Below are 27581 nucleotides of genomic sequence, written 5' to 3' on the forward strand. Positions count from 1 at the left end.
CTGCCATACTAATCAGTGGGAGTCCAAAAAGCCGAGGGCTGATTGCCTGCACCAAAGTAATGAATTATGTTGCAGAGGATGTGGTGGTGAAAGATTACCTGACAGGGTTAGTAATTCACCGTATGTGAGGCTTTAGGTTCATAAATGTAAATCCTCACTCAGGAGCCTTCTGGTTACAAAGCGAGCGTCCAATTGCTTTGAATTTTACCCACTGAGCACAACACTTCTCACACAGGTAGACAAAGAGCTACCAGAACCGAGTGGCACTGAGGGACATGGTTAGCGGGCATGGTGGTGACGGGTTGATGCCTGGACTAGATGACCTTACAGCTCTTTTCCAACCTTAATGACTCTATGGTTCTAAGGAGCGGGGATACAGACACGCTGCCCAGCAGCACCTGCAGCACCGCTCTGAGAACACCGAGGGGTTCCCGTGGGCAGAGGGCACCTTCTCCATCACAGCTGCAGCCACAGCTGCCCCGGGGCGGGGTACCCTACCCCCGGCCCCTCGCAGGCCGCAAGCCACCGCCTGGCGGGGCGGGCGGCAGCGGGAGGCGGGGCGGAGGCGGCGGTCCCACCGGCACAGGACACCGCCCCGCCGCTGGAGGACGGAGGAGGCGGAGCTCCGCCGTTCGGCCCCAGGTACCGCGTCCCGGGCTGGGCAAGGGGCGGCGGGTGTCGTGTTGGGCCGCCGCTGCCAGGCCTGCGGTTGCCACGGCAACCATTCCCCCCCACTCCCAACCGCCGGGCGCCGCGGGCGCGCTGCCCCGCCGCTCCTCCGACGCCGCCATTGGCCTGCGGGCAGGCGCCCGCGGGGCTCCGCCGCCATTGGCCGGCAGGAAGCGCTCGCTTCCGCCATTGGCTGGAACGCGCTGCCAATCTGGCGGGCCGATCTGGAGTGCCGCCCTCGGGACGTGCGCTGAGGGGGCGGGACGGGGCAGCGGCTGCAGCTTACGTGGCCATCTTGAGTGTGGGAGGGGGGGTCCGGCGGGCAGAGCCGGAGGCTCACGGTGGGGCAGGGGACGCGAGAGCCGTGGCTTATAGAGCACGCGGGGTTTACCTTTTGGGTGTGATGTATGCCGGGGACGTTGGACTCTGTTGTGTTTTCCGCAGAGCAAGATGGTCGTGCTTCAGCTGTGAAAATCCTGGATGGAAATGTGGGAACCTCAGCGCTTCTAAATGCGAAGCGCTGGCAGAGGTTTCCGTGAACTTTAGTTGTAGCTGTGTGGCTCAAACTGCTTCGTGTTTCGTCATCCTAAGTAGTTATAAGGACAGCCTGCTATATCAGAAGACCCCATTAAAAGTATGAAGTATCTGAGCTTTTGATTTGGCACACACACTGACACACGTTAAATTAATGATATATGGGCCTCAGGTTCTTTACTGTTAAGAATCAGGCTCTTTTCTGAAGTTGAAAGTTACCCTTGTGTTCTGATCAGTGGACATGAGCTAATAAAGACCAGTTCTTCCAGCCTTTGATAGTGATCTGGGTATTCTGTGGTGGAAAACTGTAGGAAGTTGTGAACAGTTGCAGAACATCTACAATTAAGGTGCAATTCGAATTATTTCTTAAATGGTGCTGTTTGGCATATTTTACTTGTCTGAATCACTTTGTACAAAAAGGGCTAGGAACATACGTGGTTGTTGAGAAAGTAACATGTCTGTTCGCAAAGGACAGTTGTCAGGTGCATTTGTCTACATGATTATCTCTGATCGTGAAGTAGTGCATGTCTGTCCTTCTAGAACTTGCTTCTTTTTGTCTCACTTTTTTTTCTGTTATTGTTTAAACATGTAAACCCTTTCTGTAGTGTATTTTATACATCTATATAATCTTGCTCCATCAGCTTGAACATGCTGGATAACTGGTTGACTGGATAACCTCAAGAGGTCCCTTCCAAAATCACTGATTCTATATACATGCTAGCTTGTGTCTATGTATGTGTACGTATTAAGTTCTGCAAAACAGAAATCAATCTCTTTTCTTTGGACAAAAACTGAGTTATAGGAGGGGTTAGAATGCTTTGGGAAGTCTTTATATATTCCTAAAGTAAGCTAATGTTACACAATGAGATGATAAGTTTATTTCAAAATAAATTCATTAAATGGGCTGCTGTTATCTTGGAGAGCAAAGGCACTCCAGGTGCTGATTCTACCTAAGTAAACTGATGTTTTTGTGTTAGGAGTCACTTAATGAACATGGAACAGTTGTCTCCCTCAATATTCCAACTTTCTTCCAATGCTCATATTTTAATAAACTTACTCCTAGGAAGCAGGATTGTGAGAGTATGTATTTTGTGACACAAACTCTACTTCATGAAGTTTTGTTTTTGTTGTTTGTTTGCTTTTGTGGATTTTTTTTTTCCACTGTCTTCTTGCAGATGTACTTTTTACTGAGGAAGAAAGGTGAAGAGAGTTACAGAATATATACAAGCTGATCATTTTTTAAAATAAAGAATGAAGTGCTTTTCAGTGCGATGGCCATTCTCATTTCAAATGAAGTCTGCGATGATTAAATATTAAAGTGATCGATGGTTTAAATTAATAAAAAAACTTTTCAGAGGATTATTACAAAGATTAACATTTTTAATGTTTTAATACTTCCACAGTTTTATCAATCACAGACACAGTAAAACTGTTTTTAGTTAGCAAGCTGATGAACTCGTATATCATTGCAATGTTATGCATAACATAAACATCACTGTGTTGTTTGTAGAAGAGATGAAGAAACACGTTTTATGTTGTAGCTCTTTGATAATCAGCTTTGGTCTTGCAGTTGTTGTTTTTTTGACACATGGAAGAAACAGGTAAGATTATTTCCCCCCTCTGGAAAGAAGATAAAAAGGAAGGAAGGTTCCAGAAAAATGTGTTTGCCATTTAGTAAGGAAATCTATTTAATGTAATGGCAAACATAGGTGGCCACTGGTGCTCCTATGGAGGAAGAAAGAGTAATTGCATGCGTTTGCAGTAAGGCAGCTTTAATATTTTCAAATTGTCCTCAGTGCCTATTCCCAATTCAGTTATATTCTTTTTAGAACTATATTAGGAGGTCAAGGGAAAATGTCATGGTACCCTGGGTGCTTTTTTTATCAGAAGCAGTGTGCAGATACCCCTATTATTGAACACACTGTGTAAACACTTAAAAAATTCTTGATATGAACAGTGCTAGTTCTCTTTTTTTATTATTTCTGTCCTTCAACAAGACTAAAAATATTGTTTATTCTTGCATCGTGATTGTTCTTCACATTATTCTTCATAGAATTATTGAATTAGAGAATGGTTTGGGTTGGAAGGGACCTTAAAGGCCACCTACTCTAGCCTCTTGTTGTAGGCAGGGCTGCCACCCATCAGTTCAGTCTTCCCCATCCAGCCTGGCCTTGAATGCCTCCAGGGATGGAGTACCTGCAGCTTCTCTAGGCAGCCTGTGTCAGTGTGTCACCATTCTGGGTAAATAATTGTCCTCACTTTAAATTAAAAGTCATTCCTTCTATGTCTATTTAGACCATGTAAAAAGTTGGTTCTTCTCCTGCTTATAAGCTTCCTTCAAGTACTGGAAAGCTGCAGTACGATCTCCCTGGAGCCTTGTGTTCTCAAAGCTAAAGAAACCCAGCTCCCTCAACCTTCCTTCACAGTAGAGGTGCAGCAGCCCTCTGATCATCGCTGTGGCCCTCCTCTAGACCCGCTCCAACAGCTCTGTATCTTTCTTGTACTGGGGGCCCCACTATGGTTACCATCAAAACCAAGATAAGGTATGATGAAATAGTGGATGTAAGCCCAGTAGCAGGTGTAAAAGGAAAATTAGATAAGAAAGGAAGGCTACAATAGAAATCCAGAAATTGCTGATGAAATGAATAAATGGAGAAAAAACTGTTCTGACAGCAGAAGCTTATAGTGGAGAAGGTGCTTATACCAGAAATGGCAACATGAGAGAGTAGAAGAGCAAAGGTTAGCACTAGGTCAATGCAAAAAGTAGTATTGGAAGTTAAATTCCAGAGGGCAAACAGAAGTGCATCATTCTGTAGGCAGGGCCAGTTTGTAGCTGTTGAATGGATGCTGTTATTCTTAGTAAGGCAACAAAATAAAAGACTAAGTTACATTGCCTGTAGTTGGTTGCCTTTATCCAGAAAGCCACCTTTTTCCTCATATGTTTCCATTGAAAATAAAAAATTGAAACGGTAACCTTTTATGTTATGAACTGTTCTGAGAGGGGGAAAACAAATTGGGTTGGAAGTGTAGTAGATCTTAAAGTTTGAATTGTTTTCTTTCTGCCTGTGCTGTGTGATGTAAATGAAGAAAAGGTTAAGTTTACCCATGGTAATTCCCTTTCACATTTACATTATCAGTCAGCCTTTGTAGCTTTTTGTGCTTTCGTGTATTGTGTTTTCATTGTGATCTGTACATATGAAGTTCTCAATTCTACAAACTCATATGCTCAAATTTATTCATTATTGGCTCTGACAGATGTGCTCTGGAAGCCTTCGGTGCTGGGTTTAAGATGCTGCCAGCTGGTCGCCTTCTCCCCAGCTCCAGCTGCAGTCTGTAGGGAAGAGCCTATGATCCTTGCATCTCAGTCACTGGAGTTTTCTTCCTTTCCCCTTAACTTAAATCTGCTTTTCAGTAGCTGAAGCTGATGCATGGACTGTGAACGGGGCTTCCAGGGCAGAGTGCATCCCATCTTTCTTCCTCGTCTTAGACACAGGGGGCAGCAGAACTGTAAAGCCTCTGAGGTATGCACCACTGCTCACGAGACTTTCCTCTGAACGTGTTTTTGATAACCTATGTTTTCCATCTTTTACTCTACTGCATCAGCATGGAGAATGTTCCACTGCGTCGCTTTACCATATTGCCATCTCCTCCTGATTTTGTCTGCTCTTAGAAGTGATCATGCCTAAAAGCTCATAAATCCTTCTGTCATGTGGAAGGTATGCCACAGAAATTGTCCAGTAGGCAGTTCTAGTGTTGAACTCATTGTGTGTGGAGCTGATTAAGCTGCCTGCAATTAAGATTACATCACTTTATTGCAAGACCAGTTTTGTATTACTGACGTCCTTGCCAAAAGGAAACAGTTAACCTGGAGCAATGGATTATTTGTTTTGTTCTTGTGTCTTGGCTGTCAGACTGCAAGTACACTATTTGTATAGCTAACAGTGAAATTTTATTAGGTCATTGATTTAGTGTTATTAAAACAAAATTAATTTAAAAACAAGGACTGTATAGTAATAATAAAATGAATGAAGAGCTGGGTAGCTGCCAACACTCAGAAGCAGTGGCTGGGGGCCACTGTCAGCGCGTGAGAGCTCACAGGGACTTCTACCAGAGTTACCTTTGAGTGTGCTCCTAAAACCAGAGGTGGTTCTGGCAGAGAGCACTGACAAAAGGGGCTGAAGGACATCAGGGTGGAGATGAGAAAGCAAGCTACATCCTGTTGGCAGAACCAATGCTGGGATTCTGTATCGAGTTCTAAATTCTCCAAAAAACATGTCCTGAAAAAATATTGAAAGAACGTTGAAGACACAGACTTACTGCTGCTAATGGTAGTGGTGCTTGAAAGTGGATTCAAGCTTGCTGTAATGTTTGTGAGTACGTGTCTACCTTACCATGCAGGGCTTCAGCAAGGTCCCTTACATAGCTGTCTTGCCAACTGTGGCAGAGGCCCACTTATATGTACGTGGTGTGGGAGTGCTAGGTGAGCCAGTGCTCCACCCCTGGGATTTTGTCATTTCTCTTCATTATGTGGGATGGGGAAGGTATTTTTTCTTTTTTGTTGTATGAATGCCTCATGGAAAGCTTCATATAATTTGTTTTTTTCAACCTTACACTTAGGTGTGATTAAATTTAAGTATGATTTTAGTGGAAGCACAAAGAATTTCAGCAGCTGATAATTTGAGTTTTTTCATTCTGCATTCATAAAATGTTCAAATCAAGAATGGATGTTGCTTTCTTTGGAATTTTTTGGCATATACCATTTAATTTGTGAATGAATCTTTCTGTAATTTGGAGTACAAAGGTTAATAGAGCATTCTTAGTTTAATATTTACCTTCTTATCCTGAAAGATAGGATGATCTGAAAGTCCAAGTTATTTCAATATCTTTCTGAATATACAAAGAAGCAGACTAACAGGCTAAGTAGGAGGAGGGTATTCTGGAAAAATGATTACTATAGAGACAAAACCTATTTAAAGAAAAGCTTCAAAGTATTTTCATTTTAAGTACACCAGTGGGGTTAAATAATGTTTGTAACTTCTGTTAAAGTAACACATCGTAATAATTTAAAACAAAAGGTCCCAGTGCACTTGCTAATATCCTTTATGACTTCAGTAAAATACATCTGAAATGATTTACAAAGTGAAGCTTCTGAATACATTCTTCCAGTTCTACATGAGAAGAGAGTCTGTTTATCTTCATGTATGTTTATATATATACCCATGGAAATTATGATCTAAATGTGGGTACAGTACTAAAACATAGCCATATAAGCAGAGTGAAGAATCCAAAGCGCTTGCATTCTGTCATTAATTGCACACAAGTCATGTATATTGTATAGACTGTGTTCAATTCTCTATCCTGACCATAGAAGGACTCTATAGTATCTGTGTTGTATCTTGAGGAGACTGTCAAGGGGAGGGAATGGTACTTGTAAGAAAAAGTTCAGAGCAGCTCTACTCTCTGAGCAAGTTTGCCTGGTTTTGAGCATCCTGACCTGAACACTGTACTGGAGAGAGCCAAGAGCTGGAAAGATGTTTGTGATGTACAATATTAGTATAGAATTGCATTAACTCACCTTATTAAAAAGCAAAATCAGCGTGGAAGCAATGAGGATGACAGTCAAGCTTAGTGCATGGAATAATTAAACTGTTACAGAATTTTCAAGTAGAAGCAACTGAGCCAAACTCCTTCTCAACATTAATCCACCTCTCCTTAAACTTCTTGAGTCTGCTTGTAAAGATGTGCAGTGTGTACAGCTGTGCAGTGGAGACTGAACAGAGCAGTTGTTCCAGAAAAAGGACCAACCTGCAGTTTCTTATGTTAATTGGTGTTGAATCTGTTTGTCTTCATGAAAGCCAGTCTGATGTTGTCTTGCTGCATTCTCAAGTGGTTTTTGTTGGTTTTATGCAGTCTACAAGGCTCTATTTTGGGCAGTGTATCCCTCTCTTCCTAGTATTGCATTACACTGATATATTTACGAGAAATACAACTTCATGTGATTCAGCCATCGAGATGACTACATTGTCTTTGCATGTGCATCTCTGTTGGTGCCATTCTCTCCTTTGGCTTTCTCCTGGACAGTGAACTTCGCAGTGCCATTTCTTTTTTCTTGTGACAGACACATACTTAAGGGGTTTGTGACTCCATCTGCTCCCCATGTTCCCAGTCTTCTCCCATCTTGTGGTCTTACAGGAAAAGTTGTGAAAAGGACTCAGGCAGCTGTGCACAGGTGGTTGCACCAGGGATTTTCCAATGTTCTCACAATTCAGTGTTATTCCAACTGATGTTCTACTGTATGATGATTCTTCCCAGCTGCATTTTATGCTTGTTTTCTTTGCCTTAAAATGTGGCAAAACAAGTTTACCATTTTCTGTAGTCGGTAAAAATTTCCATATATGAGGGTTTTATCCTGCACGTGTATGCTTATATATACAGTCCTAACTCAATTTTTTTCTTAAAGATTCAGACTTTTTATGGATATTGAAGTTTTATATACACTGTTTTGCCCAAATAGAATATAAACCTCTTCAAGAGATGATATCCTGTACGCAACTACTTTATTTTTTATCTTAAAAACCATTGCCTTTAATAGACTCTCTAGTCTTCAAGAGAGCCAAATCTCAAGCAATTTAGATGTAATCTGCAGTGTGCTTGGGCTATTGTTTTGAGCTGCTTTGAAAACTACTGAACCAATGTTATTTAAGCCATATTAAACTCTTCACCCAGTTATGGCCTAATCCTTCAAAGCCAATAGAGTAGTACTTGTTTCAAAAAATGCTGCCACTAACATCTATGGGTCTGTTCACTAAGCTTGACTATTGAGCTCATTATGAAGTGCAGAAGGGCTGAACATTACGTTTTCTCTGTTAGTCCTACGTACTGTAGTTTCTGATCTGCTACTGTTTTCACCATTTTAAAGAAAAAAATACAAAAAATGATATTGTGTCTAGTTCTGGGCTCCCCAGAAAAGACAAAAAAGACAGGGATCTCCTGGAAAGAGTCCAGCAGAGGGCTACAAAGACGATAAAGGACGTGGAACACCTCCCTTATGAGGAAAGGCTGAGAGACCTGGGTCTGTTCAGCCTTGAGAAAAAGAGGACTCAGAGGGGATCTGATCCACATCTATAAATATCTAAGGAGCAGGAGGCAAAGGGATGAGGCCAGACTCTTCTCAGCACTGTGTGGGAATAGGATGAGGGGAAATGGCCACAAACTGAAGCAGAGGAAGTTCTGCACAAACGTGTGTGGGAACTTCTTCCCAGTGCAGTGACGGAGCAGTGGCACAGCTGCACAGAGAGGTGGTGGAGTCTCCTTCTCTGGAGACGTTCCAGACCCGCCTGGACGCCTACCTGTGCAACCTGGGCTAGGGAGCTGCTTTGGCAGGGGGTTGGACTCCATGATCTCTGGAGGTCCCTTCCAACCCCTACAGTTCTGTGATTCTGTGATACATTGCATTATGCTAAGGAAACACATAGCTGTTTCATCTTTTGATCTTTGTGGGGAAGATGAACAGGTTATTCTTTCTTTTATCACTTATTGAAAAGTAGTAGAAAATGTAGATGCTAAAACCACCAAATTAGAACTCTAAACATTTCTGTCACCTGGTAACTGGAATAGATACATTTTTTTAAGCTGAGCCACTTTCCTGAATGCCTAGTACAACATGAGACAGCAAAAGGGACATAAAACTTTTTCTTTATTCATAGATCAGTCTATTTAATACTTATTGAGCCGCAGTAGTTTCAGAAAGGAAAAAAAAAAACATTCTGAACAGTGGATGGAAAGATTACCTCTTAAGTCCTTTCGAATACTGAGTTTTGTAAAAGAGCTAATAATTCAGTTTTGCTGAAGTGTTACAATTAGATCTGTGTGTACTGAAATTTTGTTTGTTGCTGCTGTGTGTAGCCTGCTTTCATTTTTGTGTGCTTGCTCAAGGTTAGAAATGAGATAATCATTTGAGTATAAGAATGGTGACCAATCTAGCAATTATCATGGCATGAAGTCATGTGTGATGAGACAGTGTATTACACTGCAGTGTAGTATGTAGCAGAACATATGAAGGTACAACATAAGAGAAAAAAATTACCAATATGAATTTCTTTTTTCTACATGTATAGCTTCAAAAATTACTACTTTTATTCTCACTGAAAACCATATCCCACTTCACTATATTGAAAGGTTCGTGAATCAGACATTCTGTCCTCTGGGTGGTTGTGACATCAAGTGTAAGGTGAATACACTGAAATATAATTACTCTCTTAAATATTTCTTCTAATTTAAGGAAGAAGTAAGAATTTTAGTTTCATCAAAGATGAGGCTAAGCTTAAAATCTTCAAATGAGGAATTAGCAAGTGTAGATTATTAAAGCACTGAGACTTTTAGCAAGCAGTGACTTCTGGCAAATCAGGAAATCAGTAACATCTGGAAATATATATTTGTATCACTTCCTAAAAGCAATGAAATAGGGCATAGAGGATTATTTTCTGGTTAAAAGAAGGGAAAGAAGAAATTGCTCTTCCCCTTCTCTACTATCCAGCAGGGCAAAAACAGAGTTTCTGAGGTCTTTAGGAATATGAGCTCAGTGACACCACATGGTGCTCTACAAAATGCAAGAATTCTAACTCCATAACGTATTAAAAGTGAAGTGCTTAGACAGACATAGCTGATTTTTAAATATGAGGTCTTTGACCTCTTGCTTTATACCTGTTCTTTAAATTATTCCCTATTTCATCAAAAGAGATGAATGCCGAAGGTGTGTGTGCTGGTGATCAAAGGGGGAATCAAGCTGCCTGCATTTAGCAGTAGCTCCAAACCTTTGCTGCTTCTGCCTCACTTAGGGAGACAGAACAAATAATTGCTTCCTGTGGTTGCTTGTGACTTGATGAAGTTTCAGCTGTACTGACAGAGTTAAAGATGGGCTGGGTGCCTGCCTGGGTTTCTTCCCACCCTTTTACCTCTGAATTCTACCATAACTCCTCCCCAAAAGTTTAAACAGATTATGATAATTAGAAGAATGTTAGTTCTGAAAAGCTGCATATGGTGTAATTTATCGTATAATTTTCCCTGTAGTGCGGATTGCTCTTTCCTCTTGGAAATACTACATTTTGAACTGGCAAGGCAGAAGTGAACTACATAAATGTTTTTTTCCTTCTTGAACTTTTTCAAGGGAATTCCTTGATGCACCAGTGCTGTCATATTTTCTTACCCAAAAAACCCCAAACTTTCGGCTTTGAAAGTTTGCAGTTTTAAATTTGTTCGGATGAAGATCTGTCTTCATATTAAAATGTGTGTAATATTTCACAGATGGTATGGCTCTGTTCAGCTCTGAAATGAGTAGGGATTTTGGTTCTGAAGAGCAATAACAAATCCTAATAATGGAAAGTAAGTGCAAGGTATATAGCATTTCTCCAAACAGAGACAAACTTCTGCAAAATGCTGTGCTTTCTGTGAGAAATACTGTAAAACCAATTCCTTTACAAATATCTTCTGCCTAAATAGTTTTTAAAAGTGAGTTTTGGCCATGTACACTTTGGTTCTTCTTGCAGAAGCTGTGGCAAACTCTTCTCTGTGATGAAGGAACCTCTTGACAATTTTGAGTCTTTTTGCTTAAAAAAAATTACATGAGTGTGAAGTCTTTCAAAAACTCTTAGCTGAGTTTTGCGATCTTGAACGCTTTCACTATTTTTCCTTGCTATCTTGAACACATTTAATGACAGCCTTTTCAGCTCTTCAGATATTCGAAAACATTTGACACCTTGCAAAAGTAAGTAGACTTTCTGCTAAATGAGCAAATGCAAATATTTGGGCCTAATTGATCCCACCAAATGCTAGGTACCTAGGGGAGGTTTTGGTCCTACTTTTACATGAAGCAAACATCCTGACATATGGCAGAAAAAAAATGTTGTAATTCCCAGATGGATGTAATCCTGGGATGTGTAACAGTGTTTGTTCTCCTCATCTACAATGTTAGGATTATTTGAGCAACGCTTTTTCTACCTGAATTTATACAATTTTGTTTGGGTTTATTTGTTGTTTAATTTTTCCAAAATTAGCTGAACTTAAAGTGACATCCTTTACTTCCAAGCTTAAACTAAAAATGTGTTAAATCCTTTTTATTAAAAAAAAAATAACCAAGCAATGCTAGATTCTACAAGAAGCGCTAGGGCAAAGGGCTGTTTCTTTTGAAATACTCTCAGCCTTGGGGAAGAACTTCTCAGAAATACAGTAAGGAGTACTTTAAGACTTATTTATAAGACATGTTTAGATCAGCCAGCGAATGATTTTTAAATACTAGTAAAGCTTTTAAAATTCTTACTCCTGACCAAAGTGTGATTGAAGTATTCAGCTGTATTATTCCTGCAATTTGGTATGCTGGTTCTTTTTATTAAATTTCTTCCATTGAGTTGCATGGACCTCAGATGCTGTGCTTAGTTTGTACACAAAAAGCCAATTAAAATAACCAACAGCAATGAGATCTAAAATATGTATTTGCAGATGCCTTCTCATCACTTTAAATGCAATGCTAGCCATTCCTTGGAATAACTTGATGCTCCCAGAGAATCAGATGCTTTCCTTAGATTTATATTTTTTTTAATCTGAGGAGGATAAAATGCTATGTTTTTCTCTTGTGACTTGTAAGGGACATAGAATTATTTATTAAACTGTGATGTATGGAAATAACTAATGGAAACCAGTTCTTTTGCTGATAGTAGGCTTTGAATAAAAAAAATGGATTGAGTTATGGTTGAGACTGTTAAACTGCCTTGCTTCCAATGGAAAAAAAAACGCCTTTTTGATATCTATTTGTAATTAAAGATAATGGTTCTTAATATATGCAGATATTCATAGTATCTTCACCTACATTTTCGGTTATGACATGCTGCAGTGCTTTTACATTTTGTAATGGTTCATTTTCATCAGTGTTTCTCTCAAGTGACTCTATTTCAACTACAAAAATAGTCACCAATTGCTTTATTGTTTTAAGGTGCCCTCTTAATATGGAGGCAGCTTGCTGTTGAAGAATACAGACATAGTGGGTTGTCAGATATCACTGCTGAGACAGTTTGTACATACACATGTATCTAAGTCATTATACATTTTAAGCTTTATTATTATGAATTATTTCTGTTGCACCATAGAATCATAGAATGGTTTGGGTTGGAAGGGACCTTTAAGATCACCTAATTCCAACCCCCTGCTGTAGACAGGGACACCTCCCCTCACCTCAAGTTGTCACAGCTCCATCCAGCCTGGCCTTGAATGCTTCCAGGGAGGGAGCATCCACAGCCTTGCTGGGCAACCTGTGCCAGTGTCACCATCCTCACAGTAAAGAATTCCTCATATCTTATCTAAACCTACCTGGCCTTATGAAAAGTCCCTCCCCTGCTTTTCTGCAGGCCTCCTTCAGGTACTGCAGGGCCACTATAAGGTCTCCTTGAAGCCTTCTCTTCTCCAGCCCTTCTCTGGACCCACTCCAACATATCAATGTCCTTCCTGAGTTGAGGGCCCCAGAACTGGACGCAGCACCCCTGATAGGGTCTCACAGGAGCATTTTAGGTGGACAGAAAAGCAGAGTAGGGTGGCAGTAGTGAATACCTTGAATGCATAAAGTGAAGGTTTTGTGCTTTAGTCCCTGTATGTAATTGTTTAAAATTATTTTTAAAGTAAATCATGTTATATATCTATTTCATTAACATAATAGTTTTGTTGTTGTTAATAACGACACAGGCTGTGTTTCGTTCAAGAATTGTGCACTGAGATTTAAATGCACTTGTGGTCAGACCTTGAATGGACATTCATAACTGTTTAATAACTCAGAAAATGCTATCAAAAGACGGAGGTGATAATAAGCAATTTATTGTCAGTATTAATTGTTATCAGTCACTGCTAATTAATAGAACAGGAGGAACAGAAGAATCTTCTGAGAGTGTAAGCCTTGAGAAGTGAAATACTGGACATGTGGAAAAGATGGTGGAAAAACAATTAAGGAAACCACAATGAAGAGATCCTTTGACCTTGTAATATCTGTGAAATAGCAATAAGCAAAAAAAGAACATTCCAAAGAACCTTGCTTCATTTTCTTACAATCTTGTTTTTAAGAAGCTCAGGAGCTTGTGTTGACTTCAAGTGGTCTGAAATCAGTCCAACCATTTCCTTCACAAGGTGAAGGTGGCTGATAACTGCGGATGGCTGCTGCTACTTTAAAGAGGGGAATGGAGCTTTTCAGATTGCTTTGTGAATTGTAAAGGTTCCAGGCTTTTTCTGTACAGAAATCTGATCAGAAAGTTGCATTCAAAGCTGTTCCTATAGTAAGGTTTGTACATAATTTCTTATTAATCCATATTTCAGTTTAATTCTGGCTTGTAGTAAGTTACTTCCTCAGGGAACACAGGATTCTTCACAGGAGAACATGAGGAACCATGGTCCCTGAGGAATCACATTGTGAAAACAGGCTTGACTTGGTACACGCTAATATAGATCTGTTATTCCCCTTCCACATCTATCACAACACATTTTAAATTGTGGCTGATCTTTTATGCAAATAGCTATCTTATTAGGCACTGCGGCTGTATGTGCTAATGTCTCCATGGGTTTCTCTGGAGTTTGCTATCCAGTCATCAAAGCAGCGGCAATGAGGGATGCTGGCTGTGTGGCTTTGAAGAACAAAGGAGAGCTGCAGTGTATACAGGTTCTAGGTGCTGGGGTCTGTGGCACTGAGCCACGTGGGCTGAGGCTCTGCAAAGTAGGCCTGCCTTGTTTCAAATAATGTGAATTATTGGTTTTTTGTCTGCAGTTTCTTCTCGTGCATTGTTGGCATTGCAAAGACTGCAAACATCTTTCACAGCTGACGTTTTGTTACAAAACATTGTTAGGCTATTGAAATTGCAAAAGGGAAGTCAAAACAGATTCTTGCAGTGGCATAAAATAAGCCAAGAGCTGGTTTTGCTGTGTAAAGTGTTGTCTGTTGCCTCCTCAACTAGCTGGAAGTTGGAATGTTACCTTGATTTTCCACTCTTGTTATTGTGATGGGAACCTTATGTGAGAATATCAGACAAGAAAGTAGCTGGGAAACATAATAGAAGGGAAAAAATGCCAATTGGTTACAGCTGACTGCTTTTGCATTTTAGATAAAATGGGAATATTTTCTGAATCAAACCACAATGATGTGTGGAAATGTTAGAAGGCTGCAATTGAGTTTTTGGTTCCGATTAAAAAAAATAATAGTATTCTTTTGTATATTTTATTACTGCTGAACACCTTTGGAGATGATTTCTGATGTCCTGTGTCTCCTCCCTTATACTAAAGAACATGATTCAATCTCCTTTGCTACAGTTTTGTCATTTGATATTCTATGTTAATGAATAGATTAAAATAAATAAGAGGTAATAAAATAGGTAAACACAAAAAAGAAGCATTGTGGTTTTAAATGCACTCATGTCATCCTCTACTTTGAACCTCATTTGTGGATATGAATAGAATACCTAAGGCTGTTGAAGGCTGTGACACCTCACAGCCCTCTGGGCAGGGACTCATCCTGCATTTCTGTGTGAGGTTTGGCATTGCAGGGCCGTCAGGTGCCATGCTTCCCAAACAGCCTTGGCAACTTCCTCTAGCTGCTTCTGCCTAATGTGAAACCACTGTGTATACCATGCTTCCCAAACAGCCTTGGCAACTTCCTCTAGCTGCTTCTGCCTAATGTGAAACCACTGTGTATACCTCAAGGCCATATGTGCACAATCTACAGTCGGTTTGTAGCTATGTTTGACCGAAGTTTGCCTTGCTGCTGTCCTCCAGCAAGGTCTGCTGGGCCTTGAGACAGATGAGACAGCCCTGCAAGGGGGTGAATGACAGCCCATATGGTTTTGCATGTTAAAAGGTTGCATTGATGGTTTGCTAGAGCACTACTCAAGTGACACCTGTTCTCAGAAAAGTTACATGGATGGTGTGGGAGCACCGAGTGCCAGGCGGAGCATCTCTGGACACAAATGATTGTGCAGACCCTTCTGCATTCCTAGTGTCAGGCACCTGCACTGTGAGACGTAAGAAGTCCTTTCACCGTGGTTGTTATTGAAATACTTTGAGGGTGGCTTAAAGTGTCAGTGCTTTGGCAGAGTGGCATAAAATGGGCACAAACCCAGTTTTGACCTCCAATCCTCACTTGCTTTCCACTTGTGAATCTCTTGAGGCCATTGCATGAATGTGGAAGGGTGCGGGGTGTTGCTCTACTTTAGGTATCTGTTTTTATCTCGTGTTTAAGGTGGCCTGAGGAAACCTTATAGGTTTCTTGAGTAGGTGCTGGGGTGCACACATTGCCTGGTCCTGCCTCAGGCTCCTGGCCAGCTGTGGCTGTGTTTGCCAGTGGTAGAAGAAGCTCATAATACTCGTAATTCACTCAGTGGTTTATTAAAGAAAAAGTGAATGAAATTCAGTGCTACTGAATGGTAAATTACAGTACCATCAGTTCAAATCTTTCTTAATAAATAAATAAATAAAGTAACAGGCATTCTGTAATGCTAATAGCCCGTGCCGTGAGAAAAAAAGATATGTTTAGAATTTATCTAGTGGCATTTACAATGGTTATGATTAAATCCAGAGTCTCATTGTACTCTGGGTAGGCTTCTGTCTTTGTGTGCAATTTAGGAAGTGTTTTTTGCTACAGTTTTTATTTTTTTCCCGATGTTAAAAGTAATTGATTTCCTTAGTACTTAGGAATAATGTATTTATTTTTATTTTCTTTTTTCTTTTTTTTCTGGTACTGACAGTGATTTTCGAACTGAAAACAATGGGTAGGAAAGATGCCTCTACTGCAAGAACTCCTGTTGACCAATACAGGAAACAAATAGGTAAGACATTTAAAGAAAAGTTTGTGCGCTTAAAAAAAATCTGTTTTGTGCTGCTAGACTAGCTGGTTTAACCAAATACATTATTTCTTCTCAAAGATTTTGTGTTATTTGCAAGTGATGCAAAGTAACGCACACTCCAGGAAAACGTTTCTTATGTACTGTTGACTAATCCATTTAGAAAACCTTTCATGCGGACACTGTTTTCTGTAATTCTTATTTTTTAAAGTCCTCAGTCTGTGTTTCAAACTGGTAGTGAAAGGCTGCAGTTGGGTAGCAGCATGACATTTCCGAACTATAGGAATTTTTGGTGTTTTTCTGTTCGTTTCCAGTTTTAAATATGAATGTTTCTAAAAAGGAATATTGTTGATTTTCATAACAATTTTTGATCTGCTGAATGAAGACAGAGATTTTACATTTATTTTGTATTACTAGATAGTTTTAACATGTTTATGATTTCTTTTCCCAATGCTGGGGAAGGGATGAGTGGAAAAGGGGAACACAAAGTCCTCTGGGGTATGTAGCTCTCTTCTGAGAACTAGATACCTGGAAATTCAGCAGTCCGTGGAACTGGAGCATTAACTCTTTAATTCCCAGTGCCTCACATGATGTTATGTTGTGAAATACTGACAGCAAAATATCATAAAACCACGACAGTAACTTGAGTGGAAGTATGCAAGTGCACACATTCACATGGATGCGCACATAGCAGACACAAATCCCTATTTCGTAGTTTAAATGCATAGGTAAGTGACTTATTTTTGGAATCCATATTCAAGGAATCTGTCACTCCAGGTGTAAAATAGTATTATAAAGCACATACAGTTTTTTAAAAGTATATAAAATGAGTACCTTAACCTATACTCAATTATTTAAGTAAATGTTTTTGTTTTATAGTTGCTAAGCAGCCACATCTGTGTTTAAATATGCAGAAAAACTGTAATTGTCTGGGAAGAAAAGGCTGTTTATAACATACATTCTCATGGTGAAATAGCTAAGGTTATGTGAAAGTCATAATTTTAATGTGCCTTAATTTTTTTTAGTGCTACCTTACAATTTTTGATATAATTGTTTTAATGGACTTGTATTTCCTAATCCTAGGCAATTAATGTGTCAGACTTCCTCAGTAGTTGAGTGTCTGAGATAGTTAAAAGTGTGGTTGAAAATCTCTTAACTACCTTTACAGGTGGGCAGCAAATATACTGGGAAGTGTTTGTGCTATTTAGGTTTGGTGTAGAAAAGCTCATGAGAGGATGGCATCACAGATGTTTCACCAGAATGAGCTCCTTCACGTTGAAGACAGTGCTTCACATGAAACTGGGAGTTCAGAGAGAGGCTTATAGTGTCAACTTTCTGACATTTCCTCAGTTTCTCATTGTGGTCAGTGCTTTTCCAACTACCTCCTTTAGGGTTGCTTTTCTTTCTTTTGTGAACACTTCCAAGTACCTGCTGTTGGAGTCATGTTTTCGAAGTCCTTTGCAGGACCAAAAGAAGAGACCAGAAGAGACCAGTGATCTTGACAGGACTGCTTAGCAGGGCAAGATTCTGGTGTGTGAAGTTTCTCTTTGAGCTATTTCTTGCACATTAACACCACTTGGCACTGTGATTGCACATCTCACACCTGTGTGCCGTGACTGATCCGTGGTGTCTTAAGCAGGGGAGATTGTGCTGCTGTAGCAAGGAAGCAAGAGGGTATAAATCAGGGCCCAGTGCTCAGAGAGATGCTATTATGTATCTTACTCTCCTGTTTCAGACTAGGCTCGTACAGCATGTTGTAGGAACAATTTGGCACCTTCCTTGTTATATGACGCAGCACCATAATCTATTGGGTACTTCAAAAGTGCAGTATCTGAGGGGTCTCATAACAAGCTCGTTTTCCTTAGAGGTGACACATTGCTTTTAGCTTGGCAAAAGCCGGCGTTAAAAATTATTATAGGGAAGATTCTCACACTGGCAGGCAAATAAACTATATAACCTAAGAGGTGTTTTTCTGTCTCCAGTTTCTGTGATTGTATTATTCCTTAGAGGACAGAGAGTGAGAACTGAAATAGACTATCCATTGCCTCTCGCTCCGATGATTGTTGTTTCAGCTCCCATTCTGGCTGTTCAGCGATACACTGTAGAGTTTGCCAATGGAAATTAGTTCCCTACTCTCTCCATTGAACTTAATGAATGTAACAAGGGGGAGCTGAGGATTTATGGGTATGTTATAGAAACAGCTTTAGTGTTGCAAAGGTGTTCTGAGTTTTACATACATGTAGTTTGAGCAAGCTTTAGGCACTGAGCTCAGTGAAACTGTTTCTCTATTCTCCCTGTGCTTCTAGGTGTTTTACTAAAGTAAATACAAGTATAATCCAATAAACAACTTTTCTTGCCATGGTGAATATGGAAGACTTCTTTCTTTTCCTTTCTTTACCATTACCTCTTGATTTATTTCTTTTTATATAGTTCTGTGCAAGTTATGATAATTAATCTGTTTGTCACAGAATGATTGAGATTGGCAGGACCCACTGGCTCCATCTGACCCAACCCCTGCTTCAGCAGGGAGATGCAGAGCAGGGGCCCTAGGACCATGTCCAGGTGACTTCTGAACGTCTCCAGGGAACCTCTTCCTGTGTTTGACCGCTTTCAAGAGTTTTTTCCTGCATTGAATTCCTATATGGAATCTTCTGCGCTTCTTGTCCTGGCACTGGGCACCACTGAACAAAGCCTGTCTCCATGTTCTCAGCACTCCTCTTGAAATATTTACAGATACTGATGAGATCTCCCCCTGAGCCTCCATTTCTCCAGACTAAACAGTCCCAACTCTCAGCCTTTCTTCATAGGAGAGGTGCTCCAGTCTTAATTTTAATTCCTCGTGATCTTACTTTTCATTATCTGATTTCGTTGACATACTTAATAAGTCATACAAGAGGAATTTCAATTTTCTTTTAAAATCCAGCCTTCAAATACATTCTGAACTTCAAAATCTAGATCTCTTTGCAAGGATGTGTTAGTGTGAGTCTGCTCAGTGGAAGACCCTCCAGCGCACAGAATGCTGTAACTCTCCAGAGCTGTGTAGCTTCGGAGAGGTTCACTCTTTTTGGTAGGAGAAGAAACAAGAATTCTGTGTTTCAGAGGAGTATTTGCTTGCCCTTTCCTGGATAAATTACAATCTAGAAATAGTGTTGTAGCAAGAAGTTCAGCATCATACGGTTGTTTGCTCATTCTGGAGTGAGATGAAGGAGAGAATTGGAAACATAACAGAACTCTTGATTAGAGGTAAAAACTATTTACTAAGAGAGAAGAGGAAACTGAGGAGAAAAAAAAGTGATTATAACAATATATATGTAAATATATCCCCAGCACAATTACTTGCTGGCTGATGCCCAGCTATCAATACAACCACCTGCTGGCTGATGCCCCACTACCAATACAACATCTCACCACTCTCCAGCTGATGTCCAGCAACTCTTGAACATAGGCCAGCCTCCGTCTAGCTCCCCACTGCATTACAGCCTTCTGCATAATGTCACGTGTATGGAATAACACCTTAGCCAATTGAGGCCAGCTGTTCTGACTCAACCCCAGTCCCTACTGGGGAGTCAAGAAGGCAGTGGCTCCTCCCTGTGCAGTGGCCCAGCTCAGCCCTAGCTGTGCTCCCCATCACTCACCAATAACCAAAACTTTGGTGTGCTATTAACATTGTCTCAGCTGAAAACAGGACAAACAACGGGCAAAGGGAGACTATACGGTACCTGTCTTCAAAATCTTATTTTTTACAGTTCCAAACCCATGTGCTAGTGGTTGCCATCCTCCCTTTCCAGGTTTTCAGTGTGTATGGATTCTTGGAAATACTGTGATAGCTGCTGGCCAAACAACTATTTTTTGCTGACTAATGATGTAATGTTAATTTTAGCTCACAATTTTCTGTTTCCTAACCTTGCTGAATGGATGGTAGCCAGATTGAAGCATACATAATACCTTCTTTTTGGATGGAAAATGCAATCTTGAAGGAGCAACATGTCAAAAAGTCATGTCAACTTCAACACTATTTTCAATTAGGTTTTTAGTAAAGTAATTTGAACTAAAACCAGATTTTTAATTCCATTTTGTTCCAAGTTTTCTGTTTTGTTCTGAGTTTCCATACGGCATGCCACATGCCTGCCCTCTGCCACAGTTTAAGTTCATGTTGATCTCCTCAGTTCAGCCTTCCTATCTCTTTCATAAGTACAGGATCACTTGTGTTTTGTTTGCTGATGCGCCTTTACTGCTTGCTTTTTGCTTTCTGACTATTCCCCCAGAATAAAGACTGATATTGCTTGTCTACATCAGCTGGCTTTCAGCCACCTCTTTCTCCACCAGCCAAAATTTGTCTGTAGTGCTTCTTGTTCAGCATGTGCTCCCATGGCCAACAGTGCAGGGAGCAGAGGGAGAATTTTTCTTATCAGACCAAACTGGTGCTGGCTGCTTGAAGACTGTCCCTAAGTGGGACAGAGGACGGCAGCATCCTTTTCCAACTGACTTGGACTGTGCCAGGAGAAGACAGGGAGGTGGAAGAACAACACCGTGGGAATAACTGTGTTCAGTCTCCTTTGTCACCCCAGGCTCTGCGGGAGTCATGAGGGAAAATCATTTCAATGCTCTTTTTTCATCTGTCTCTACCATACACAAACATACATACCTGAGCACACACAGTATACACCCCGGTGATGCAGCAGCAAACAGGGCGCATAACATTTATTTATCCCTGCTGCTGTTTGTGCTGCTGTGCTTAATTTGATGGGATTGGAGGAGAGGTGCGAAGAAGCATGCCTCTTTCAGCATCTATGTAGCTTTGCTTCACAAATGCTGTGAAAATAGCAACAGGTTTTGCACCATATTTGCTTTGTTTACTGTTATGTATGCTTTAAGTTCCCAGAACAATTCCACATGTATATTTTCCATTCCTCTTCATCTGGTGTGTCACTTGCTCGGCAAAGGAACCGCAGGATTTGTGGGTAGTGTTCATGACTCGTGTGATTGCAGGAACCTAAGCAGGCATACTGAGAGGATTATAGTATAACTAAAACCTGGTCTACAAATCAGGAATAGACATACTTTTGGCTCACAGTACTATTGTGTTGCTGTAACATAATTTTTCATAAGGAGAGGTTGTTTGCCAATCATTCAACTTCCAATTTGGAGACTTAGAGGTCTGCTTATTGTCTGTTCTCTATCCATGGGTTTGTTGTCTTGATCCTGCACGGCTGTAACACGTGTAGGCACAGCTCTGGGTTAAGGCAGGCCCTGCGTGGCCCCCAGGAAGGAGTGAAATTTATGAATGAAAATAAATTATCTTTTTGTCTTGGGAGGTATGAGGTGCTAGACAAAGTAGAGTGGCTTGGTTGTGATGGTGCTCTGTGGTGTAACACACAGAACCATGCAGTGGCAAAGGGAAAAGGGTGGGAGACCAGGGGACTCTGGTGTGGTCTCCTGAGTGGTTGAAGTGGTCCCTTTTCTAATGTCCTGAGTATGGAGACATGTCCAAAGAAAGGTACTTTCTCCTGGTGCGTGGGTTACATTCTTGATAGTGTGGAGAGTTGCTTTTGTGGCTGCATGAATACCTGAGGTAGGGCCAGGCTCCTGCACAGAATTACCTCAATTGAGTGACTGCAGAGAGGATGGTCCTGGTCTCCTGGGCCTCCTCAGGAGTTATCTGTGGTAATATGGTTGTACTAATGATATGAAGGAACAGGTTGTAGAGAGACAAGTGAGAAAAATGATAATAGAAGCAGCAGCATGGACAACTCTGAGCTTCCCACCTCAAGGCACCAGCTCAGACCTAAGCATGGACCTGTTGCTTCCCTGTCTCCAGAAAGAAATCCTTCTAAGGTTGCCATATCCAGTTGCCCTTATGTTAAAAGAAATCTTCTTCCTTTACTGCTACCACTTTACCTTTGTTGTTCTCCATTATTGTTTATTTTCTATATTTTTTTTTATAGTCCTGGGTGTTCACTTACCGTGAGTAGTACCATACGTACTCAAATCTAATTGATTTTAGATTGATTAATAATCCTTCCAAAAAGAAAAAAATATTTACGTTTTGATATTTTCTTCTGAAATAAATTGCATATTTTGAAGTGAAATGCTTTTTTTGATGTCTTTTATTTTGTTTTGGATCAGAAGATGTTTGTTACCAGCATCAAAGTTTTAGATTTCACTTCTGAAACAACAGCAACAGCAGCAAATATATATATTTTTATTATATATATATATATATTTGGACTGAATTTGTGCTGAAAATTTTAAAATAGGGCTGTTTGTCACAAAACAGTAATTCCTGTCTTTTTTCTGCTAGGATAAGGCAGAGAACTGGAAGGCAGCATTTTGATCAGAGAAAGCTCTTGCTTTCGATAGGCAGATATGTAGCAGGACTGATGTCAGTGAAATGAAAGTTGTATGACAGGTATTTTTAAATACTTTTTTACCGTATTTATTATCAGTCAACTATTTATTGGGGGAAAGATAGGGAAGTAAGTTCATGCTATTTTGACTGATTTTAAGGAGGGGACCTCTTCCAGTGTTCATTAAGGATGGAAAAACCACCTAAGAAATAGATAATTTCCATCTTTCTTTTTCTTGAATATGGAGTATTGCATTTAGTCTTTCAGGTTTTTCTGATAAAAGCATACTCTTAAGCACATAATAAAGAGAAGTAGGAAAAAGCCCTCTCTTTTTACTGTTATGTAGGAATATGGAAAGTTTTGAGTTCTTTTCCTGTGCTGAGTTTTGTACCTTATGGTCATATGCCTTGGATATCATGTGTAGTCTTTGATTTGGGAGAGGGTGCTAGAAAAATTGAATTTCTTTATCACCAAAACAGAGCTATATTTTTGGTCAGTGATGGCATCTTTCAGTTTTGTGCCAGTGGCATCACTTCTTGGAAACTAAAGAGCAGCTCAGGGAAACACTGCTATGAAGTGAAACTTAGGCTGGCTGTACTAATGTAATCTGCATTTTGTGTCAATTGGGATGTTTTTAAACATGTTCAGTGAAGGCTGATGATGAATTTTGCGCACATATGGCATGCAATAATTTATTTTTTAAAGTCTAAAGCAGTAAAGATATATTTTATTGCCTTGGCTGAGAGCATAGAAGGTGATTGTAAATCTGGATACGTACTTGCGTTTGCGTGGATATTACAGAATGGGGACTGTGGAAGAGGTGGCAGTACACCACGTGCTGTGGAGTGTGCTGCCAAGGTGTAAGATAGGGAAGCACAGAGTCGTAGAATGGTTTGGATTGGAAGAGACCTTAAAGAAAATGCAGTTCCACCCCCTTCCTGCCATAGGCAGAGATACCATCTCCTAGGCCATGTTGTCTATAAAGCTTCATACAGTGTGGCCTTGAGCACCTCCAGGGTTGGGGCATCCACAGCTTCTCTGGGCAGCCTGTGCCAGTGCCACACTGCTTTCTGAGTAAAAAATTTCTTCCTTGTATCTAATCTAAACAGGCCCTCTTTAATTTTACAACTATTACTTGTTGCCCTATCTGATAGGGCTATTGATCTGTTGGGCAATTTCTTCTTCACTCTGAACAACCACAAGTCTCTCAGCCTGTCTTCATAGGACAGTCCAACTCACTTGGCTCCTATCCCATCTCCACAGTAAATCCCTGTTGTTCCGTTGAACTTCTTTGATTATACTACTTTTGCTATACGTTTATACTGCAGTTGTTTAATTTTATAAGATGAAGGCTCCTAGTTTGCTCTTATTATGATCTCATCAACAATATTGCCATTTCACTCAGTGGTGTCACTACGATTTTATTTTTTTATAGGTGCAAATGCGAGTGAAATTTGACGTAGTGTTTCCAGTCAGTGAGCGGCGATTCAGTGTGGTGTTATTTCAAGCACTTGCAGTTCCTGTAAGGTATCTGTTGTCTTCAGGAATCTTGCAGTGATGCATAATTGTGTTTGTACTTACTCCGAGCTGCTTCATCCATTCAGTGGATTCATTTTTGCAGTCAGAAACCATCTTAAAGCAACCTCTTCGCATTCTCTCGAAAAGATGTAAAAGATTTGCTGCAGACACATAAGCACATATATATTGCATTCAAAAGCAGAGTAGTTTAACAGTTTTAGAAATTCTCGTTCCAGTCTTGGAAAATCTTAGCTCATATTCATGAAGGTTAGACTTCAAAGTGCTCATATGTGAATGTGAATCTGTAAATTTAAGTGAGACACACATTTAAATAAAAAAGTTTCAGACATCGTTTTTCGATGTGTACAGCATTTATGTATGTATTCTCTACGTTTGGTGCATGTGCTTATATTTCTATGTAATAATATGACAATATAAATGCAAGGAGAGTTGAGCAATGAACTGCAAATCTGATTTCCTCTCATTTCATCTTTAGGCAGCAGTGCAGAAGGTATAAGAATGAAATGGTGAGTGCTTGCTTCCACAGATGCTCTTGCTAGATGTTTTAGGTGAACGTAATGCATAGTAGTTGTAACTGCATGTCTTCAGTTACAACACCACAAGTTGTGCAGATAGGTTTTGCCCAGCCATTGTCCCACAATGAAAAGTCCATTAAATCTCTGCTGCTCTGTCTGGACTAACAGAAATGAAGGCAGTAAGGGGGCAGGTGACCTTTACAGGGAGCACTGGATGGAGAGGACATACATACAATCGCCTTAGTTCAATTCTGTTCCTTTCAAGAGGTTTGTCTGGAGGGGCTGTTGTACTAAGTGCTTCAGGATGTGAGCATGTACTCTCTGTTGTTCAGCAGGTATCACATCTATTTATGACCATAAAAAATGCACTCGGTGTCTGTGTTCTGGGTAAGCACTACCACAGAATACTCATCAGCTTCTACTGGATGAATTTGTAATGATTTTTTACATACTGGTGGTGTTTGTCAAGTGTTCCATTAGTTGCACGTTGATAGGGATTTGTGTAGCTTATTTCTATTAAAATATTGTTTCAGTGGGAGCTTTTGCTTCTATTATGCCTTCTATTGAAAGAAATTGGGAACTACCTTCATTTCAGTTTATAAGGTCTTGAACTACATATGGAGTTGCCTGCTAAGTTCTACATATAACTTGCAGGATTTGAATGTTGGATGGGAAATGAGATAGCAAGGCAGCAGGAGAATCATCTAAGTGATCTCAGACTGCTCGAATGAAAATATAAAAATGCAGTTGCTTGATTTGAGTTAGAGATACAGAAATTGCAACTGTCTTTTACTTGATGGTAAAAGCTGATCAAAAATAAGTGCTACTGAAAATATTCACACATTCAAAGTTATTTTGAGATGTTTCAGTTGTATAGCAATTGGATCAGTACAGCAAAGCACCATGAAGTGAACAAAGAGCTATACAACGAGAAGTGTAATGTAGGAAATCAAATCCTTTGCTCTGAGTGCTCTGATTACAATTAATAAATTTACAGATAATATATAGGGCAAGTCACTAATCTGTTGTTTAATCTCTGAAATAATCTCTGAAATATTTAGCTTGAAATCTTGTACTTGTAATCAATTTTCCCAGCTACATAAATAACTTATTGACCATAAGACCAACTGGATGTATTTTGCTCTGCAAAGCTACTGATGCTCTTCTAAAATAACTCATGTATCAAATAATATTTTCAAAAGTATTGATTGCTTGTTCATAGAATCAAAGAATCATAGAACCATTTGAGTTGGAAGGAACTATTAAAGGTCATCTAGTCCAACTCCCCTGCAGTGAGCAGGGACACCTATGGCTAGATCAGGTTGCTCAGAGCCCCATCTAGCCTGATGTCTGCAGGGATGGGGCACTCATTTAATTTCTGGGCAGTCTATTCCAGTGCTTCACCACCCTAATTGTAAAAAAACTTATTCTTTACTTCCAGTCTGATGCTGTTACATAGGGAAAGTTAAATGAAGTCTGCCTTTTCCTTAGCTTACATTCTGTGGATGTCGTTGTTACAGTGTCTGCGTTGGTGCTAAAAGATTTGTAGCAGTACTGATACCCTCATTTGTGACTTTTGATTTTTCATTTAGAAGTAACAGTGAATTTAGAATGCATGTTTTGTTTTTTAGAATTAATTTTCCATATGATATTTTAAACAAATGCCTGTGGGCTCTCATGTTTGTCAGAATTGGGGTTTGCATGATCTAGGAGGTAATAGGTAGTGGGATGTGACACAGCTCATCACTAAATCACTTGCTCAGGTTCAGCCTAGGTGATAGTCATGGGAAGATGCTAACTGCCTGGCAGATGTTGGGTGGCATTTATGATGCGATGTTTGTGCATTCATTTCCTAGTGGAGAAGTGTTGAAAAACATCATTATTTGTTGGCAGTCAAAACAGCGAGGAGCTGGATAATGAACTAGCATATGGAGGGAAACAGTGTATCTCAGCATTAGGCATGGTCCCTTCAGCTCAAGGTTATGGCATAGTGATGAGAGAGCGACCTAGATTCACTGTAGCCCTTGCAAGTATTCAAGTGTGTGTTAAATCTCTCAGCTTTGGACCCTTTGAACATTTTGCATGGGCTGATCTGTCTCTTGGCAACACTAACTGTGCAGAGAAGAGCCACATAGCTGGTTAAATGACTAGAAAACACATGCTATGTGAAGTGGGTGAGGGAACTGGTGCTGTTCAGTCTGGAAAAGAGGAGGCTAAGGTAAGATCTATTGGCTCTCTACAGTTACCTGAAAGGAGATTACAACAAGGAGAATGCTGGTCTATTTTCTCAGGTAACAAGAGGTAAGACCAGAGGAGATAGTCTCAAGTTACCAGGTCAGGTTTAGATTGGTTATCAGGAAGAATTTTTTCACTGAAAAGGTTGTTAGCCATTGGAACAGGCTGTCTGTCATGGAGTTTCCATCACTGGAGATGTTTAACAGACGTGGACTTGGCACTGAGGGGCATGGTTTAGTGGTGGGACTCAGCAGATCAGGTTGATGATTGGACTTAGTGAACTTGAAGGTGTTTTCCAACCTTAATGATCCTATGATTCTGTGATTTTATTTAACTGGGATGTGATGATCTGAATTGTGGCCATGCATCACCTTTTTTGAGGTTGGCTTGAACCAAGCTGGTTCAGAGAATAGGCAGAATATGTAGACCTTGCCTAAGGAACCTTCAGTTGATATCACTGTAGATAGAGATGGAGGAAGTTTTAAGTTAAGGTAGAATGCAAATGTCTCCTCCTAAGAGTTTTTGGGTTATTGATTGTAGAATTCTAAGAATCATCTCTGTGGACTTTTATTATCAGGTGAAAAGCCTAAGTTTGGGCTGGTGATTTATGTCTGTATTTACAGGTTAAACAAACCTGGGACTGCTATCTGTGACAGTGGCCAACTGGCATCAAACACTCCTGACCATACTGTTAAACTGTTTTATCCCTAAAATAGTGGCAGTATGCAGGATGCTTCCTGGAAGTTGCTCCAGGCCCATGTTGACTCTTGAGCCATGTACAGAAATTGTTTGGGAGCTATTTCCTTGGATACAAACTGCACCATGGGCTGTCCTAGCAATTTGATATTAAAGGCAATTGAATTCCAGCTCCTGCTGGCATCATA

The 27581-nt window shown here is 40.2% G+C and overlaps 1 protein-coding gene across 1 annotated transcript in view; it reads left to right on the forward strand.

The window, feature by feature from the left end:
* The first annotated feature begins 612 nt into the window (after positions 1–612).
* The window catches only part of TRIQK (triple QxxK/R motif containing), a 61225-nt gene continuing 34256 nt past the window's right edge, over positions 613–27581 (forward strand). The window contains exons 1-2 of the mRNA XM_065753684.1: positions 613–642; positions 15966–16046. Coding sequence (XP_065609756.1) covers positions 15986–16046 — 61 coding nt within the window. The 5' untranslated portion in view covers positions 613–642; positions 15966–15985. The remainder of the gene's footprint in view (positions 643–15965; positions 16047–27581) is intronic.

Source organism: Cyrtonyx montezumae, unplaced genomic scaffold (assembly GCF_038088225.1).
Source record: "Cyrtonyx montezumae isolate F1298 unplaced genomic scaffold, pur_monq_1.0 scaffold_8, whole genome shotgun sequence".
Lineage (NCBI taxonomy): Eukaryota > Metazoa > Chordata > Aves > Galliformes > Odontophoridae > Cyrtonyx > Cyrtonyx montezumae.